This window comes from Anolis carolinensis, chromosome 2 (assembly GCF_035594765.1).
Source record: "Anolis carolinensis isolate JA03-04 chromosome 2, rAnoCar3.1.pri, whole genome shotgun sequence".
Classification (NCBI taxonomy): Eukaryota; Metazoa; Chordata; class Lepidosauria; order Squamata; family Dactyloidae; genus Anolis; species Anolis carolinensis.
In genome coordinates, this window is record NC_085842.1 from 178,538,973 (window position 1) to 178,559,644 (window position 20,672).

General features: G+C 44.9%; 1 protein-coding gene across 2 annotated transcripts; it reads right to left on the reverse strand.

Moving 5' to 3' along the window:
* Positions 1-12,059: 12,059 nt before the first annotated feature.
* LOC134296380 (uncharacterized) lies at positions 12,060-17,616 on the reverse strand. 2 transcript variants are annotated; one of them, XR_010003108.1, is made up of 7 exons: positions 15,305-17,616; positions 13,687-14,955; positions 13,489-13,594; positions 13,221-13,358; positions 12,838-12,998; positions 12,557-12,702; positions 12,060-12,203 (listed from the first exon to the last, which is right to left on the reverse strand). XR_010003108.1 is itself a non-coding variant. In XM_062971171.1 (6 exons), exons 2-6 carry the CDS (start codon positions 13,863-13,865, stop codon positions 12,609-12,611), a joined length of 678 nt encoding a protein of 225 aa, XP_062827241.1. In that variant the 5' UTR covers positions 13,866-14,955; positions 15,305-17,616; the 3' UTR covers positions 12,486-12,608. The 2 variants fall into 2 exon arrangements, 1 of the variants encoding a protein (XP_062827241.1); XM_062971171.1 differs by lacking the exon at positions 12,060-12,203 and having other exon boundaries at positions 12,486-12,702.
* Positions 17,617-20,672: the final 3,056 nt, after the last annotated feature.

The following is a 20,672-nucleotide window of genomic DNA, read 5'->3' on the forward strand; positions in this document are numbered from 1 at the left end:
CAGGGCCAGCTAACACCTCCCAAGAAAGGATTCTTCCAGAAAGGAAGCTGAGAAGGCAGTGAAGCACTATGTACTACCAAAGTCATTATTATTACTATCATTACTATCATTACTATCCTTACTATTATTATTATTATTATTATTATTAATTATTATTATTATTGTGTTGCGGTCAACCGTGAAAATGAATACAATCTGGCTCCAAGTATTCAAAAACACTAAAATCAGAATATATAAAAATTAATGTGGTATAATAAAACAGAACAATACAATCTCTAAAATCAGAACACTAAATAAAGAACAACACTCTGAAAATAGGGGAATTCCACACAGAAAACAATCAGGGCCAGCTAACACCTCCCAACAAAGGATTCCCATCATCAAAGTCTGGCCAATCCTCTGTTTTCTCAGGGCCACAGACAGTAGAAGCATATAAAATATCGCAAACAACACCACTCTGAAAACAAGGTAATTCCAGACAGGAAACAATCAGGGCCAGCTAACACCTCCCAACAAAAAAATCACTCAGGGAGGAAACAGCTAGGCTTTAAATCTGCAAGGCCATTACATCCTAATCATTTTTCCTAATTGCAGCATTCATACTTGCCTCCAACAGACAAAAAAAAACAATCAGAAATATTGTATATTCACAACCTTTAGGAAATAATGTCCCCTGATGGCACAGCATGTTAAAGCGCTGAGCTGCTGAACTTCAGGACCGAAAGGCCGCAGGTTTGAATTGGGGGAACTGACAGAGCCCCCACTGTTAGCCCCAGCTTCTGCCAACCCAGAAGTTCAAAAACATGTAAATGTGAGTGCATCAATAGGTACTGCTCCGGTGGGAAGGTAACGCCGCTCCATGCAGTCATCCCACATGACCTTGGAGGAGTCTACAGACAACGCCGGCTCTTCGGCTTAGAAATGGAGATGAGCACCAACCCCCAGAATCAGACACGACTGGACTTAACGTCAGGGGAAAACGTTTACCCTTTACCTTAACTACCACCAATTCCTCAATACTTTATTTCCCATACCACCATTCTTCGCCACAGCAATGTGTGGCCGGGCACAGCTAGTATATATATAAATGTCTTCTGAAGAGTTCCATGACTGGAAAGGTTTGAACCACTGGCCCAGACTATATGCCTTTCACATATAAAAAATTCTAGACACCATCAATTGTAAGACTCACACTAATATCAGTATCACCAACAGAAAAAAGCTATGTATAATAAAGCATAACCATAAAATAAGCCTTAGCATGATATTTATGATCTTTGTAAATAAGCCTTACCACGACCACCCCACCCCAAAAAAAAAAATCCTCAGTTAAGATCGCCATCCAGATGGACGTTTTTGCAGGTAGTACGTCCAGTACAATACAAGACAGACATATTGTGTTAAAATAATAATAGTAATGTATAATTACATATTTATAAATAATAATATTGACATTATCTTATGACAATGTTACAGAAGAAGGTGAAATGACTGTATTTGAATAAGTGTATTTGAATAAGTGTACATGGAAAAACAATACGTCTAATGCGTCTTTTGGAGCAAAAATTAATATCATACCTAGTCTCAATTTCAGGGAATACATACACAGCTACAGCGCTGCTGGAAAAGCCCTGCCTGGATCCCCTGGGCCTTAACAATCACAGACCAATCTCTAAGCTTCCTTTTTTGGGAAAAGTAATGGAGAAGGCAGTTACCCTCCAGCTCCAGGCTGTCTTGGAGGACACACACTTCTTGACTCATTTCAAACCGGCTTCAGAGCAGGATCCGGACTTGAGACTGAGCTGCTCCCCCCAAAAGGAGCTGTCCTATGGCATCATCCCACAAGGGGCCATTCTATCCTCAATACTTATTAATATTTACATGAAAGATCCTCCAGAGGCATGGGATGCAGGGTGCTATCTGTATGCTGGTGAAACCCTCATATATTTTTCCATGTCTTCAAAAACAGCCTCAGCTAAGGAGAATGTGTCTTCTCTGAACACATGCCTAGAGAAGGTAATGGGCTGGATGAGGGAAAACCAGGCAGGAAAGAGGTGCTTGCCATCAAGGGCCCTAATCTGGGGATGGAGGTCTGTCAGCCAGTTATGGATGGGGATACACTCCCCCCTAAAAGAAGGGTCCACAGCTTTGGACAAGGTTTCCTGGATGCGTCTCTCCAAACGTCCGCACAAGTTGTGTCAGTTGTCAGGAGGCCTATTATCAGCATCGGCTGATGTGCCACCTGCGCCCTGCCTAGGTCTGGAGGATCTAAAGATGGTGGTCTCCGTAAGGCTGGACTTCTGCAATGAGCTTCACATTGGGCTGACTTTGTACCAAGTTTGTAAACAAGAATATGTAGGAGTGAGCCTATTACACCTACAATAAAATCACTTTACTGGCTGCCAATGAGTTTCCAGGCAAAGCACAAGGTGTTGGTTTTGACCTTAAGAGCCCTCCATGGTTTGGGTCCAGGTTCTCTCCAGGATGGCCTTCTTCTCCCACACAATCCATGGCCCCTTTGGACACTGGGGTTCTCTGAGTTTTCCATGTATTCCATGCTGACAGAACCCAACTGGCGACCTTCACCTAGATGACCTCCTTTTCATTGGCTGCCCCAAAAGAAGACGACTGTGGAAGGACCTGCCAAAGGAAGAGATTCCACCACTAAAAAGAGCGGTCAGAATTCAAAACACATTCCAAGAGCTCCCTCTTCTGGCAGAAGGCCTACCCAGCCAGTTTGAATCACAAATTTTAACCTTGCCTCGCCTCTACTTTTTATATGAGCAGTGGAAGTGCTGGCTAGACAAATTAGAGCAAATACCACATGGAAGGGTTAACAAAAAAATGAAATATATGAGATAAACCTGCTTGCAGATGATATAGTAATTCTGATTCAAAATCCTTTAAAGAATATTTCAAAAGCACTAGAATTAATAACAGAGTTTGGAAAAGTGGTGGGCCTATCAATTAATCAAGATTAAACAAAGATAATAACTCATAATATGAGCAAGAAGAACCAAGAGGTTTTGAAACAAGAGACAAAAATAAATACACCAACAAAAGTAAAGTATTTGGGAATTCAAATGACAAACAAACTCTCTGAATGATTTAAAAACAATAATGAAAAAGTTTGGAAAGAGAAATAAAAAGACATAGAAAGGTGGAATAGTTTAGGCCTGTCTCTACTGGGAAGAATATCAACAATAAAAATTAATGTAATTCCAAAAAAGGTTCTATTTATATCAAACAATACCAATCTTGTCAAAAGAAGCACTTTTTAAGGGTTGGAATAAAGAACTGGCAAAATTTATTTGGAAAATAAAGAAACCTAGAATACAAATTAAAATTTTACAAGACGCAAAAGAGAAAGGAAGAATGGCTTACACTTGAAGAGACAGATTTAAAATATGATGGCATGCATATTTAATTTATGATGAAATGAACTCGGACTCCAAACACCAGATAAGTAATTCATCAATGAGAGTATGGAAGAAATATAAAAGATTTTTTTTTTACAATAAAATACCTGCATGAGCTGCCAACACCTTAAATCAAGAAATAGTTTTCTACGATCTACAGAGATACTCACAGGAACGCCTCAGCAAGCAAGAGTCCAAAAGTGGCAAATTAAAACCCAGAACCTCATTCCATGGCTGGTACCAAATGAGAGACTCCCTCCTGGACACACTGAAGACTGGGCAACTTGGAAGGCACTAAACAGACTGTGCTCTGGCAGCACGAGATGCAGAGCCAACCTTAAGAAATGGGGATGTAATTAAGATGAAGAAATAGATGCAATAATTACAACAAATACAAGGCTCTCTTCTCCCCTAACCACCTCCTTTCTCCCTCGGTGACATAATAGACAACATTAGTAATTTACTAACAAGATCTCCACTCACCCGTTTTTGTTTTTGTTTTGTTTTGTTTTTTTTGTTTTTGGCTTCTCTTTTCGGTACTGTTCCATTATACGGGCTGAGGCCAAAAGGGGGCCTAGACATTGGGAGATAGTCCATTTTAGGGGTTGGGGAGAGTTGAAGGAAAACCATTTTCACTGGTTATTCCCCCTCTCCATTTCATCAACAAATGTTGTTTCCAGGACGGTAACATGGGTGGTAGTAATAAAAGGAATAAAGGAGGAAATTGTTATACTTCTTCAAACCCCTCTCCCCGCCATAAAATGGAGTATCCCTATCTGTCTCCGCCCAGATAATGGAACAGTGTCCTCTTTTCTTTTTGTGTGAAAAAAAAACAGCAACTTGAAAATGCTCAATAAAAATTTATGAAATAAATGAAGCCAAAATGCCAAGTTTGGGAGCCAAAAAGGGAGGTGCGACTATTGCAAGGGGACAACTGTTATGTGCTGAAATAAAGCTGTCAAGGGCCCCTCCCTCTCCCCTCCACCAACCAATCACCCCTCACATGCAAATTCCCTTAAACTCACAATCCCCACTTGCCACATTTTACATATACCCCCTTCCTCCCAGGTGCCCCTCCCTCCTCTCACACCCCCAGGCAATCACCTTCCACATGCAAATTCCCTTAAACTCACAATCCCCACTTGCCACATTTTACATATACCCCCTTCCTCCCAGGTTCCCCTCCCTCCTCTCACACCCCCAGGCAATCACCTTCCACATGCAAATTCCCTTAAACTCACAATCCCCACTTGCCACATTTTAAATATACCCCCTTCCTCCCAGGTGCCCCTCCCTCCTCTCACATCCCCAGCCAATCACCTTCCACATGCAAATTCCCTTAAACTCACAATCCCCACTTGCCACATTTTACATATACCCCCTTCCTCCCAGGTGCCCCTCCCTCCTCTCACACCCCCAGCCAATCACCTTCCACATGCAAATTCCCTTAAACTCACAATCCCCACTTGCCACATTTTACATATACCCCCTTCCTCCCAGGTTCCCCTCCCTCCTCTCACACCCCCAGCCAATCACCTTCCACATGCAAATTCCCTTAAACTCACAATCCCCACTGGCCACATTTTACATATACCCCCTTCGTCCCAGGTGCCCCTCCCTCCTCCCACACCCCCAGCCAATCACCTTTCACATGCAAATTCCCTTAAACTCAATCCCCACTTGCCACATTTTACATGTACCCCCTTCCTCCCAGGTGCCCCTCCCTCCTCTCACACCCCCAGCCAATCACCTTCCACATGCAAATTCCCTTAAACTCACAATCCCCACTTGCCACACTTTACATATACCCCCTTCCTCCCAGGTGCCCCTCCCTCCTCTCACACCCCCAGCCAATCACCTTCCACATGCAAATTCCCTTGAACTCACAATCTCCTTTTGGCACAATCTGCATGTACCCCTTCCCTTCCAAAGGCCCCTCCCCCTTCCCAGCCAATCACCCCCCACATGCAAATTCCCTTAAACCACAATTTCCACATGTCACAATTTACATATACCCCCTCCCAGGTGCCCCTCCCTCCTCCCTTGGCCAATCACCTCCTACATGCAAATGCCCTTAAACTCATAATCCTCACTTTGGATATACAATCTCCCTCCAAGGGGCCACTCCCTCCTCTCCCTCCCCTGACCAATTACCTCTTACATGCAAATTACCTTAAACTTACAATGCCCAATTGCCACACTTTGCATATACCCGCCTTCCTCCCTCTCTCGCCCCTGACCAATCACCTCCCACATGCAAATGCCCCTCATAACACATCAGCACCCCATTATTATTATTATTATTATTATTATTATTATTATTATTATTATTATTATTATGCTCAAGGTAACTGACATCAGTCAGAATTCTATTGGGGCAGTATGATGATAGTCATATTATCATATTAAAATATGATGATAGTCTTCTTGAGCTGTTGTCTTGGGTTGGGAGCGTTCCCACTTCCTTTGCATGCATAACGTTGCACCACCAGCCACCATAGGATGGGTTTAGGTTTACGAAGTTTAGGTTTACTCTCAGGCCCCATCTATGCTGTCATCTAATTCAGTTTGATCTCCATGATAATAACCAGTGTAGACTCACATTATGTGGACTGCACTGCATTGAACTAGACTGTATGAGTCTACACTGCCATATAAACCTGGCCCATATCCACATTGAAACTTGCCCTGTCACTTTATAGTTTGATTTCCGTTCAGATTGATCTTCCCTGCTTGTCGTGTCTATTTGATGTATGTTCTATTCCAGTGATGGCCAACCTATGACACGCATGTCAGCACTGACACGCCTAGCCATTTTCGCTGACACTCTGCTGCATGCAGATTGATTGGAAAACCATGTCTTTTGTGGCCAAATTTGGTGTGATTTGGTCCAATGGTTTTGTTGTTTACTCCATGGGAATTATGCACACACACACACACACACACACACACACACACACATAATTTCTATTATTCTATTATTATTGTAGTATATTATCATATTATTACTATTATATTATTATTATATTATTCATTATTCATGACTACATTGAAACTAGAATAGAGAGAAATCAGCATGGAAACTGCAAGAGGTACCATAGATTGTTGTACATGGAAATAATAGTAGTAAATAGTTTTTGATTTATTGAATACAGTTATATATTACCATTATATATTTTTGTTATTTAAACTATACATATTGCAAAATTATGTTTTTTTTCTCAAAGTGACACACCGCCCAAGTCATGCTAGGTTTTTTGGTGAATTTTGACACACCAAGCGCAAAAGGTTGCCCATCATTGTTCTATTCTGTAATAGACACTCCCTTCATCAGTTTGACTGTTGGCCAGACTGTTGTCCTATATTGGACCTTTTAACGCCTTGGATGATTGCTTAATATTTTAATTATGTCTATTTTAAATCGTGATTTGTTAATTTGTTTTTTAAATGCATTCTTTGATGTCTTAACTGTTGATTTTATGATATTATATGATTGTATTGGGCTTTCCCCCGTGTGAGCCGCTCCGAGTCCCCCTTGGGGAGATGGGGGCGGCATATAAAAATAAAATTATTATTATTATTATTTTATTATTATTATTCTCTCACCCCCAAAGGGACTCCCTGAGCATTGACTTGGGACTAAAGAGAGAAGGTCACTCCCCTCCTCCTCTGGGACCCTGTTCTCTTTTGGGCAGGGGCTTCCCTTGTGGGGAGAGAGCGGGGAGGGGATGGGGCCCCAATGGCTTACCTTGGAATAGCCACAGGAACCTCCTCTGTGTTTCCGGGGCTCACGTGGCAGAGGTGTGGGACCTTGGTCCCGGCCTTCTGCAAAAGAAAGCCCTCACTGACAGAGCGGGAATGGCCCCAGGTCCCCAAAGGCAGCAGGGGGGAGGGGAGGGCTCCCCAAGGGAGTGACATAATCCTGAGCCACATGGTCAGGGGCGTCCCAATGGGGGTGCGCAGGGTGGCCTGGGCCAGAGTGGCTTCTGTGGATGGCAGCTCCGGCTGGATGTGCCTGTAGAGCCCTCTGCTCATGATGGCACCCAGGAAGGCAATGGCGGGGCCAACTGTCTTCAGGCTCTTCAGGGCCCCAGTCTCCATGGCAACTAGGTAAACACCTCCATACTTGGAACCTGGGCAAGAATGGAACCTTTTCAAAGGAAAACCACCACCAGCCTGGAGCTGCTCTTGGGAGGGAGGGGGGCAGAAGGAAAGTAGGAAGCCATCTTCTGAGGCTCTTTGGTGGCTGTTTGCAGCTTTGAGGCCCAAAGACCAAGGGTTCTCTCAGAGGGGATCTCCTTCCTTAGTGATTCATGAGATACCTTTGAGATACGCTTCACACCAAAACTCCCATTGCCTTGCAGACTCTAGCAGGTCTTTGGCCTTTCTGTATATGGGGCCCTCTGTTTCTTACTTCCATACTTAAAGGAAACATTGACACTTAACAATAAGTGTTATTCAACTTCCTGAAAACATCAATCCCAATCCTTTGGGGGCATGTGAAGAATTTATTTATTTATTTGCAGTATTTATATTCCGCCCTTCTCACCCTGAAGGGGACTCAGGGCACTAAGGTTCCCAGCCATTTTGGACTTATGCTTGCAACAGAAGTAGATAAGCAGTTGCTGTGATCAGGGTCAATAACATGAAAGCACCATTGTCTAAAGCAGGGGTCCTCAAACTTTTTAAGTGGAGGGCCGGTTCACATTCCCTCAGACTGTTGAGGCCCCAGACTATGATGAAATAGTCCAAAATTAGGATTGTTGTTGTTGTGTGCCTTCAAGTCATTTCAGACTTAGTTCAACCATAAGTCTAAAGTTTAGGACAGAGGCCAGGGAAATGACCTTGGAGGACTTTAGTTTGGGGACCCCTGAACTAGACAATCTCATAAGACCATAGGTAAGCAAAGAGACCTCCAAAGACCATCTAGATGGTCTCATAAGACCATAGGTAAGGAAAGGGACCCTCAAAGGCCATCTAGATGATCTCATAAGACCATAGGTAAGGAAAGGGACCCTCAAAGGCCATCTAGATGATCTCATAAGACCATAGGTAAGGAAAGGGACCCCAAAAGGCCATCTAATTTCATAAAACCATAGGTAAGGAAAGGGACCCTCAAAGACCATCTAGACGGTCTCATAGGACCATAGTTAACAAAAGTGAGCTCCAAAAGCCATCTAGATGGTCTCATAAGGCCGTAACTAAGCAATGAAACCTTCAAAGACCATCTAGACGATCTCATAAGGTCATAAGCAAACAAAGAGATCTCTAAAGACTAGGTAGACTTAGGTCAACTCTAAGTCTAAAGTTTAGGACAGGGGCCGGGTCAATGACCTTGGAGGGCCGCATCCGGCCCCCGGGCCTTAGTTTGGGGACCCTTGTCTAAAGAATCACATGTTGTTAGAACAAAGAAAACCAATTGAATTGTATGATAGTAAAGATGCTTGTGACGTAGTCAGTATTAGACAAATGGGGTAAATGATCTTTGTAAATCAATAAGAATGTATTTTCTACTTTCTGTAATAGTGATAAAAAGCCTTGCAACCCTTTTCTGGTTGCGACAAAACCTTTGCTTGCATTTCTGTATGCATTTTTGTTGTTATTGTTATGGCCACGCAATAAACAGCTTTTTGCAGTTTGAAGATCCAACTTTCATGGTGCCCTTCCTCGCCCTCTCCACTGGAAGGGGGCTCCTGCTTTTGACTTTCAATTAAAATGAGTACTTTTTGCATCTTTGCCCCTTCACAGCGAGAAAGACTGGGCTGTGAGGATAGCCTCCAAGGCCATGGAGGCCAATATGGGCAGGAAAGGCCTCCATTCCTCCCCATTCAGGGCTCTGGGGCTCCTGGCAGCCCCTCCTCAGGCCTGGAGGATCCTGGGATCATTCCCCATCTCCCCCTGAAGCAGCAGCCATTTTGTCCTGCAGGAAGGAAGGAAGGAGGGACAAGGAAGGAAGGAAGCCATTGGGAAGGATCTGGCCCTGGCCTTCCTTTCAGGGGAAGAAGAGGGGCAGGGGGGAAGAGTGTCTGGGAAAAGGAGGGGCGTATTTGGGGGGAAACCCATCCACAGAGGATCCTCAGCGTCATGGAGGTAAATGACATTCATCCACCATCATAAGGCTGAGGTGCTTAAAAGATCGATCCTAGGCAATATAAATAAGCCGCTTTTCACTTTGCATACTGTTAAAACTATGTCAGAGCTTCAGTCTGTTCCTCCTCTTTAAAAGCGTCCTGCAAGAGGGAGTCATGTTTGTACAATTGGACATTGCTCTTGGAGTGTTATCTGGAAAAGTGGCTCATTATTTTTCTAACCATTAGAATGGGACAAAGAGGCATCAGAAAGGAAGAGAAAGCAGCAGAAAGAAAGGCTACAGGAGAAAAGATATCTAATTAGATGAAGAGATAAAAAGGTGGACATAAAATATTTAAATTTGCTTGGTTTTGTAAGCTTTTGAAAAGGTATTGTTTGTCTTTAAGAATAACAGTTTCCATCTGCCAATGGCCTCACTGGACAAAAAGCAAACTGAAATTTGCAGAGATATACTTATATATAAGCAGTCCCCAAGTTACGAACGAGATAGTCTGTAGGTTTGTTCTTAAATTGAATTTGTATGTAATTCAAAATAGATGCATTTTTTAAATGTAACTCCAGCCAAACATATGTATTTTAAAGTTTTGGGTAGCATAGGGAAGGGTGAACACCCCTGTGGGGTTTATTTTCCTTTCTGTGCCCCTGTTTAGAAGATTTCACCTCATTTTCCGTCCCTGTCAGGATTGGATTTTGAAGTATTGGCTTGTTGTGATGATTGGCTTGTTGTTCCCCGTGATAATAACCCTTCCAGGAGTGAATTTCCCTTGCGAGGGGAAGATTTCTCTCACTTCCTGTTGTCTCAGGCCCGTTTTTAATTATGAGTCATTTATAAGTCAGAGGACTGCCTGTACTTATATATTTTAGGAACAATTTTTTGATATTTCTATTTTAACCCAGTTTTAGCTTGCAATTATAGTTAACATGTGCTTCTGGCTTATTGAATAAATGGGCACATTGATTCTCCTGCCAGTATTTGCAAAACAGAAGAAATAGCAATTGTTACAGGAATTTATAAATGTTATGCACAGAAGCATACAACCAAGTAAACAACATAAGGCTAACATGACATTTTAAGAATAAACATTACACAGATCAGCAATAACTGTAACATTGCCTTCCCCTCTCCTTTCTCCTCATAGGATGCAGTCTCCTGCCAAGTGCTGAGTGACTTCAATCTCCACAATCCCCCCAAAACAGGAAAGAGGAAACTGCCCCCGAAAAGAATCCAAAGGAGAACCAAAGTGAAAAGACGCTGGCAGATTCATTCATTCATTCTTCAACCAACATTGTGTAGATCAGCAACAAATCTTAGTCGAAAATCTTCGCTATCTGCGAAAATAAGGTAGCAATTTTTATAAGACGGAAATTAGACAGTTCAGCTCTAGCCTGGAAATTGGACATTGGAGGGAAGGGGTTCCTTGGCACCAATCCAAGGAGGACCCCAGAATGGAAAGATAGGGACACCCCTATTCTCCAGCTCCTGTTAAGAGGATTTATAAATATTATGCACAGAGGAATACAACTAAGTAAACTAAGCTAACATGACACAGCTGAAGAATAAACACTACACAGTTCAGCCTTCCCCTCTCCTTTCTCTCCCCGAAGGATGCTGTGTGGCCTTGGTCTCCCCGATCCCCTCAAAAGGGGAAAGAGAAAATTGCCTCCCAAAAGAATCCAGGGAAAAAGAGAGTGAAAGGATGCTGACAAATCCATTCTTCAGCCAACGTTCTTTAGATCTAAAACAAATCACCATTGCAGAAAGGTCTGCAAAAATTAGGTAACCTTTAAATTGCATAATTCACCTCTAACCCTCTAACCAGCAAAACCTTTTGTTTGAGACTGAAACAGAGACCATGGTGCCGCTGACAGGAACAGGGCAGGGGCTACTTTTGAAGGCCGTGCATCCCTCCCCTCTGCAGCCCATGGTCCTAGTCTCCATTCCCAGAAGCAGGGAGCAAACGAGAGCCCCAAAGATATCACTATTGTACACAAACATTGTCAGAAGTACAATCTGGAGCACAACAGGTTGCAAGAAAATAGAGGGTTACTTATGGAGATTGTACAAGAAATGTTACAGTCGATATAGATCTAGAAATTAAAATTCTAACATGGGAACTAAAAATGTACAATTCATCAACAGACTCATTGTTTTCCTCTCTTTTCTTGGTTTTTGCAGACTCTGGTCGGGGTAACATGGCGGCACCTCAAACTTCACTCTTGGTTGGTGTTTTCGTGCTCTTCCCTTTTCACCCAGCAGCCGAACCTCTCTCTCAGTGAAGGTGAGAAACAAGATGGACAAATGGGGCTGCCATGTTGGGACCGAGAGTATTCTCCTCCTCTTGACCCTTCCAGTTCCCCTGGCAATGCCTCTGCTGCTGCTTCTCTCTAGGCTGAGAGAAGAGTGAAACCCAAGCCTGATCCCCACAGAGAGAGGGACATTTCCTCCCACAGGAGGGGCCCCACCTGTCAGCCAGGCCCAGAAACTCCAGGATGATGTCGATGTTGGGGGAACCGAGGCCCCTAAGGATCTTGTCTAGAAAGTCTTGGAGTCTGGATGCCAGCCAATGTGCAGCAGCTGAAAGAGAAGAGAAGTGCGAAGTGCATCATCTTTGCTGAGGGTTGTGGGCTCTTCAAGAAAGGCAGGCAGCCATACACCTGTTCCTCCACCTTCCTCCTGGATGTGCAGGGCTGGATCTGGAGGAGAGAGAGAGACAGGGTCAAAAGAGGTGCTCCTCCAGATGAGCACTGACTAGGCGCTTGGGGAGTAGCTCCTGCAGGCTGAAGGTGTCCCCTGCCAGAACACTGTCCTCCAGGTGCCATTGCAGGACCTCTGCCACCTACCTCAGGGTTTCCCCCACAGCCTTCAAAGAGGAGGAGGAGGAGGAGGAGGAGGAGGAGGAGGAGGAGGAGGAGAAGAAGAAAGAGGGAATTAGTCATGCTGACTTGGAGGGCAAGGGGCTCTTCCCTTCCTCCCTCCTTCCCTCTCTTGACCCCCTTCCTCCTCAGCCTCAAGGCCTTGTGGAGCCAGCGCTGGGCCTCCCTCCCACCTTGGCCACCTCCTTGTCCTTGTCCTCCACATGAACGAGCGCAGCAAGGAAGTCATGAATGGTCTGGCACTCCTGATAGGGATGTTCTGGGCACCAGAGATGATGCTGGAAGCATTCCAGGGCTGCCTTTTAGATCTTGGCCACTCCTGAAAAGGGGAAGGAAAAGGAGACAATTTTTCTTTCCCTGTTTCCTTGTGTGAAGCCCCTTCTCAGGGCTTGGGTAGAGGGGGAAGCCTGCACCCACCCCAAAGAGAGAGGCCCAGGGAGGAGCCAAGACTCACGTGGTGGAAGGGAGGGAGGCACCCAGCAGCCAGGTGAGCCTTCGTGGGGCCCCAATCTTCCTCCTACAGCAGCCAGGCCCAGAAACTCTAGGGCAACATTGCTGTGGGGGGGATCGCAGCTCCCCGAGAACCCCGTCCAAGAACTCCTGTAGGCCTATGGTCTGCATAGAGAGAGAAAGGAGGGTCAAATCAAAGCACAGCCATGCTTAAGAGGTCCCCTGCAGAGAACGCCTGGCTACAGGCCTCCCCCCTTGTTTGGGGAAGGGACCTCCCAGGATTTCCCATATGTTATGTTCTTCCTAGGACCACGAGAGCAAGGCCTGCTGGATCTAGGCTCAGTTGGCCCTCTCTATTGTGTGGAGCCGGGGCTGTGTCTGACTTACCTCCCTGTACGTCTTGCACAGAAGGAGAAGGCCCTGCCTGCTCTGGTGTTGGAAGGCCAGGCTGCAATGTTGGAGCCAGGCCATCAGCGGCACCCAGGTCTTCTCCGGGGAGTGTGGGCACTGGCCAATGTGCAGCAGCTGAAAGAGAAGAGGAAAAGTGGGAAGGGCTGGAGCCAGGAAGGGAAGCACTGCCTCTCCTCTCCTCGCCTCCCCATCCCTATCCTAAAGCCTTCCAGCCCCCAAACCCAGAGTGAGCAACCCTCCTCACCTGGATGTAGAAGGCCACCACTCCAGCCGAATGCTTCAGCAACACTTCTGCTTCCCAAGTGGAACACAGCCGCTGGAGCAAGGAGGCGAGGGACTTGAGAAGGCTCCTGGAAGACAAGAGGACCCCCGTGAGGGAACCCAGCCAGGGAGACCACACCATGCCTTTTCCTTGAACCTCCTCTGGCCCTTGGCTCCTTACCACAACTGAAGGGCCATTCCTTCGGGGCAGATGCTGAGCTCTTCTAGCATCTTCTCAGAAGTCTCATTGAAGGACACCTGGGCCACCCTCTTCACCAGCACCAAGATGATCTTCGCCGGTTCTCTGCAGAAATATGAAAGAAAAGGTTTACTTCCCAGCGGAGGGTTTGAATCCCCCATATGGCCCACAAAAGAGAGGGCTGGTAGCCCCACTGACCCTTCCTCCCCACCCACTCCTGACTGGAGAAATGTAGGTGCTGCTCCAGTTCCTGCTGGACACCTCCAACCCAGCCCTTGTGACCTTGATGTAGTTGGTCATTAAGGCTAGCAGAAGCTCCAGGAACCACTCCTCCAGGCAAGTGCAGTCCCTGACATGCCTGACGATCCCACCGATGGTCCCTGTCGCTCTTGCCTACGGAGAGAGAAAAAGGAGGCTGAAATGCAAGGAAGGTCCCTGTTGAAGGCCAGGGAAGAGGGGCCCCGTCTCCTTCCCCAGCTCCCCAAAGACAAGGTGCAGGTGGGGATGTCCTTACTGTGGCTGCATCCAAAGTGGGGCTGCCCTGTTCCTTGCCCTCCGGGGCCAGCCAAAGGCCCTCCTTCACCTTGGCCAGGAACAGGTCAAGTGCCACTACCATGTAGCAGTAGAGTGAATTGGGTATGGCGCAAATCAATTTATTTATTTATTTATTTGTGACATTTTTATCCTGCCCTTCTCACTCTGAATTTAATTTAATTTAAATGGTGAATAGGGAGTTCTTTTTCAAACACCCTGTATTATTTGGCATAGTACAACATAAGTAATATATATTGCTATATTTTACTATACCACTATGCTGCAATATTTTTAGTAATGTTACATGTAATATATAATATAAAATTATAATAGTGTATTATTATTATTATATTACATTATAATATCAATATTATATTTATATACAATATATTATATTATCAGTATAGCATAATATTAGTATTATATATTATTATATTGTTATATTGACATAGGAGGCATGGTGGAATTCACCACAATCCCCGTGAATGAAGGGAGGGAAGAGGGAGCCATGGTCAGGGTCATTCTTTTCTCCAACTCTGTGGGGAAGGCTGCTCAGGGCCTCATGGGGACAGGGGAGTGGCACCTCCCGTTGGACTCCAGAACATGGTCCGTGGCCATCTTCAGATGTTTGCGGACTAAGTAGTCCACTACCTACATGGCCTCTGCAGAGGAGGGACGGCAGACCAGCTGGCATAGATGGTGCAGGTGTTCTTTCGCCTGTAAGGAAAGAAAGAAGGGAAACAATTGTATCCAGTAGCCATAGAAAGACTTTTGGGGCCAAAAGTGGAGAGCAAGGGGTGGCGGGTGAAAGTGTGTGGGATACCTACTTGAAGGAACTGAGCATTGGAGTCCCAAAATACCTTTCTTGAGACCATAGAGACCACCAGGTGACAAACGAGCTGAGAAAAACAGCCTACCTGAAGGCCAGGCTTCTCCGGGACAAACCTGCCACCTGGAAGGTCTATGAAGGAGGCCCCTCTCTGCGTCCTGAGGAAGGTGTTGGGCGGTGCCTCTGTGGTGGTGGTCTCAGGCCTTGCCGGGGGGGGGGGGGGGCTCTGGGCCTTACCTGCTCTGGGCCCAGGGAGGACCATCTCCGAGGGGGGCAGGGCCAGATCTGCTTCCTCGTGGCCCAGGGATCTGGAGGAGACGCACAGGGAGGTGAGGCCTGGCAGGACAAGAACTGAGAACAAGAAGGGGGGGCCAACGGTCATTCTTCCCGGAGAAGAGCAATGCACCTGCTCAAACTGGGGAGCCAGGGGTATCTGCCAGCGTTGCCTCTTCAGGGTCCTGAAAAAGACAATTTGGCAGAGGAGTGAAATAGGAGCTGTCCCCTTCCCTCTTGGGTATGGGCCAAAAGAGAAGGAATGGGACAACAGCGCGGGAGGAAGACCCAAGTAGGAGGAAGAAGCTTAAAGGAGGGGCAGTGAGAGGAAAAGAAGTGTGGAGTCCATCCCTCTTTTACCACACCTTCTCTTCCTTACCTTTGATGTCTTCTGAGGGTGCTTGTGGACACTGCAAGGATAGAGAAACGACTAGGCAAGGTCAGAAGAAGTCCTCCCATCTCTCTCAAGTGGAGACCCCCAAACCCCCCTCGAATAAGGCTGAGGCCCCCATGGCCTCAATTGAGGGAGGGGGGAGATCTCTGCCTGCCATGGGCCCCTGATCCTGGGAAGGAGGTACCTCTCCATTTCAAGGTCCTGGGCCACCCCCTCCTGCAGGAACAGCTCCGAAGGTATCCCAACTTCCTTCGAGCCCCGTTGAAAGGGGGGGGGGAGAGAAGAAGGAAATGGGTGCTGTACCCTTTGCCACACTCTCCTCTCTTTTTCAGGTGCATTCGCACTGCAAGTCCCGGAGAGGGTTGGACTGCAACCGCCAGCCTTCCTCCTCAATGACCATGTTGCCAGGGCTGTTGGGACTTGAAGTCCAACAGCATTTGAGGGCTGCAGGATTCCCTCCCCAAGCAAGTCCAGTTAGAACTCAAGGGGTCTTGGGTTGGCCCTGACCCAGAATCCATTTCCCGAAGGAAGGAGAGAGGAAAGCTCCCTCCTTTCCAGCCCCCTTCTTTCACTCACCAACTCTCTGGGTAGTTTTTTCTTTGAAGAAGTTGGGATTCTCTCTGAAAGGAAGCTGCTAGAAAGGCATGAGACAGAAGAAGACCTCAGCTTCTCCCTTCCCTTCCCCCCAAGAAGCATCCCTTCCATTCCATCCTCCAAGGCGTTGCATAGCCCTAAGGGGCTCAGGACAGAACCCTCTTTTTGGCGCCCCTCTGGTATCTCCTTCCAGGAGGAAGAAAGAGGAGCCACTGCACAGAAGCACCCTCTGGGTTCGGCCTATGAACCAGTTTCCAATCCACCTCACAGGAGCACTGTCTCGCCCACATTCTACTGGCTTTTTTTGTGAGATTGTCCTGGGGGACCTTTACAAAAGCCTTCCTGAATTTAGGTGTGCCGTTTCCCCCTTCATCCACCAAGATTATAACTCTTTCAAAGTTAGTTTATTGGAGCCTCCTTTTCTGAAGTCTTTTACATAGAGGCTGTATATGTCAAAATCGATGGCCATGTGTTAGGAGGGCTTGGGTGGACATTCTTGTCTAGTGGAAGGGGTTGGACTGGATGGCCCTTGGAGCCCCTTCTAAGGCTGACTGCATGAAGTCTGCCAAGGAAAAAGCAGAGGGAGACCAAGTGGAGCGGAGGATCCAGGAGGTGGGGATTATCCCAATAAGACCCATTTCCTGGAGTCATAAGGCTTGAAGGGAGCCCAGCCATCCAGTCCGACCCCATTCTTCCCTGTAGGAAGACACAAGGATAACCTTCCTGACAAATAGGCATCCAGCCCCTGTTTAAAACCTCTAAGGAAGGAGACTTCAATGGACTCTAAGGTGGCAGCAGACAACTCCATCCAACAGCTTTTATTTGGGCTTCAGCACACAATCTTTCCTTGGGCTCCTATCGCATGACAGTGGCCTCCTGCACTGGCAGCTCTGAGTCAACCATAGTCCAAGGTTCTTGCAAGTGGAGTAGGAGCGTATCCCCTCTGGGAAATTTCTCAAAATCCAATGATCACAGGAATAGAAAGTCCCTGTCCTGGCTTCCAGCACTTTATTCCCATTCCTGGTTCTATTGTTCTGCGTTTTGCACAAGCCCTGCCCTTTCCCTTACTATTTTATTTACCCCACTTTTCAATTTTTTATGCTCATTGATGTATTTTTGATGCTTTTATTCTGTGATTTTAATTGTGTTGGATTATATTGTTTATTATGCATTTTATTTTATATCTTGTACATTGTTTTTTCGGGCTTGGTCCCCGTATAAGTTGCCCTGAGTCCCTTCGGGGAGATGGAGGCAGGTTATAAGAATAAAGTAGTAGTAGTAGTTGTTGTTGTTGTTGTTATTATTATTATTATAAAGAGAGGTGAAATCTTCTGATATATAGGCTGGAGTTGCACTTAAAAAATGTACCAGTCCTGACTTACAAACAAATTGAACTTAAGAACAAACCTACAGAACCTATCTTGTTTGTAACTTGGGAACTGAAGGAAATAAATGTCTTCTGAAGGGTTCCATGACCCTTTCACATTTACAAAATTCTAATCAAATTCCATCAATTGTAAGACTCACACTAATTTCAGTACCACCAACAGAAAAAGCTATGTATAATAAAACATAACCATAAAATAATCCTTACCATGATATTTCATGATCCTTGTAAATAAGCTCTATCCCCCACAAAAAACCTCAGTTAAGATCATCAGCCAGACAGACGCTTTTGCAGGTAGTACGTCCGTTACAATACAAGATACACATATTGTATGTTAAAATATTATTATTATTATTATTATTATTATTATTATTATTATTATTATTATTATTGAGGGGGTTATAATAATAATATTATAACCCCCTCAAAATAAATCTAATATGTCTTTTGGAGCAAAAGTTAATATCAGACCCAGTCTTATTTTTGGGGAATACATACACAACTAGAGAGCTGCTAAAAAAGGCCCTGCTTGGATCTCTAAGCTTCCTTTATGGGGGAAAGTAATGGAGACGGCAGTTGTCCTCTAACTCCAGGCAGTCATGGAGGTCACACAATTCTTGACTCATTTCAAACCAGCTTCAGAGCAGGATACGGACTTGATACTGGCTTCTGCTCAGTATCATTGGAGTCTATTGCTCCGAGGGTACTATTGTGTGCATGCGTTGCTTTTTGTCATGGCCTTGGGCCCGTACAATAAACTATTTTGATAATGATGATGACTTGAGACCGAGCTGCTCCCCACAAAAGGAGCTGTCCTATGGAAGCATTGCACAAGGGGCCATTCTATCCCCAATGTTTTTCAATATTTACATGAAATTGCTGGGAAATATCCTTCAAAACAGCCTCAGCTAAGGAGGCAATGGACTAGATGAGGGAAAACCAATGGGGACTGAATCCAGACAGGACAGAAGTGCTTGCCATCAAGAGCCCTCATCTGGGGATGGAGGTGTGTCAGCTAGTTCTGGATGGGGTTACACTCCACCTGAAAGAAGAATCCGCAGCTTGGGACAAGGGTTCCTGGATATATCTCCCCAAATGTCAGCCCAAGTTGATGTGACAATGGTCAGGAGGGCCTATTATCAACTTCGGCCAGTGCACCAGCTGCACCCCTCCTAGGTCTGGAAAACCCAAAAATGGTGGTTACCTCAAGACTGGACTTCTGCAATGTGCTTCACATTGGGCTGACTTTGGACCAAATTCGTAAACAGGAACATCCAGGAGTGAGCTTATTACACTTACAATAAAATCACTTCACTGGCTGCCAATGAATTTCTGGGCAAAGCAGAAGGTATTGGTTTTGACCTTAAAATCCCTCCATGGCCTTCTTCTCCTACACAATCCATGGCCCCTTTGGACACTGGGGTCCTCTGGGTTTTCCATGTATTCCATCCTGACAGAACCCAACTGGCAACCCTCACCCTTTTCATTAGCTGCTCCAAAAGAACAAGACTGTGGAAGGACCTGCCAAAGGAAAAGATTCCACCGCTAAAAAGAGCTGTCAGAATTCAAAACACATTCCAAGAGCTCCCTCTTCTGGCACAAGGCCTACCCAGCCAGTTTGAACGACAAATTTTAAACTTAGGTAAAGGTAAAGGTTTTCCCCTGACGTTAAGTCCAGTCGTGACCGACTCTGGGGGGTTGGTGCTCATCTCCATTTCTAAGCCAAAGAGCCGGCGTTGTCCGTAGACACCTCCAAGGTCATGTGGCCGGCATGACTGCATGGAGCGTCCTTACCTTCCCGCCAGAGCGGTACCTATTAATCTCACATTTGCATGTTTTCGAACTGCTAGGTTGGCAGGAGCTGGAGCAACAGTGGGCGCTCATTCCGCTCCCAGGATTTGAACCTGGGACCTTTCGGTCTGCAAGTTCAGCAGCTCAGCGCTTTAACACACTGTACCACCACCACTTGCCTCGCCTCTACTTTTTATATGAGCAGTAGAAGTACTGGCTAGACAAATTAGAGCAAATACCACATAGAAGGTAAACAATAAAAAATGAAATGTATAAGATAAGACTGCTTGTAGATAATATAGTGATTCTGACTCAAAATCCTTTAAAGAATATTCCAAAAGCACTAGAAATAATAAGGGAATTTGGAAAAGTGGTGGGCCTATCCATTACTCGAGATTAAACAAAGATAAGAACTCCTAATATATGTAACATGAACCAAGAGATTTTGAAACAAGAGACAAAATAAATACACAACTAAAGTAAAATATTTGGGAATTCAAATGACAAACAAAATCTGTGAATTATTTTAAAACAATTATGAAAAAGTATAGAAAGAGAGACCTGTCTCTACTGGGAAGAATATCAACAATCAAAATGAATGCAATTCCAAAAACACTCTATTTATTTCAAATAATATCAGTCTTGTCAAAAGAAGCACTTTTTAAGATTGGAATAAAGAACTGACAAATTCATTTTGAAAAATAAAGAAACATATAATAAAAATTAAAACTTTAAAATATGCAAAAGATAAAGGAGGAATGGCAGTGCAAAATATGGAACTAGACTATGATGCAGCAGTTTGGACATGGATAAAAGAATGGATTTTAAAAAATGAAATAATTATAATTGAAGAGACAGATTTAAAATATGAATAGCATTCATATTTAATGTATGATGAAATTGGACTCCAAACACCAGATAAGTAATTCACCAATGAGTGTATGGAATAAATATAAAACATAAATAAATAAATATAAAACCTGCATGGACAAAACCAAAAGAGGCATTTCCACAACTAAGAACACCTAGGAGAACATTTTTACCTCATAAACAATTATTAGAAATAGGAGCACTGCAGAAATTAAATACACCACAAGAACTACAAATAGATGATCCAACAATGACATGGCTTCGTTATAATCAACTTCGACAGAAATTTTGAATAG

What these genes read in the sequence shown, in the direction of transcription:
- LOC134296380 (XM_062971171.1), bottom strand. Translation starts at nt 13,865, where the DNA reads ATGGGGGATTCAAACCCTCCGCTGGGAAGTAAACCTTTTCTTTCATAT. An exon ending in TGTGCAAGACGTACAGGGAG is followed by an intron (nt 12,999 to 13,220) that starts GTAAGTCAGACA and finishes CTCTCTATGCAG; the next exon opens with ACCATAGGCCTACAGGAGTT. An exon ending in GCCTCCCTCCCTTCCACCAC is followed by an intron (nt 12,703 to 12,837) that starts GTGAGTCTTGGC and finishes TCCCCTTTTCAG; the next exon opens with GAGTGGCCAAGATCTAAAAG.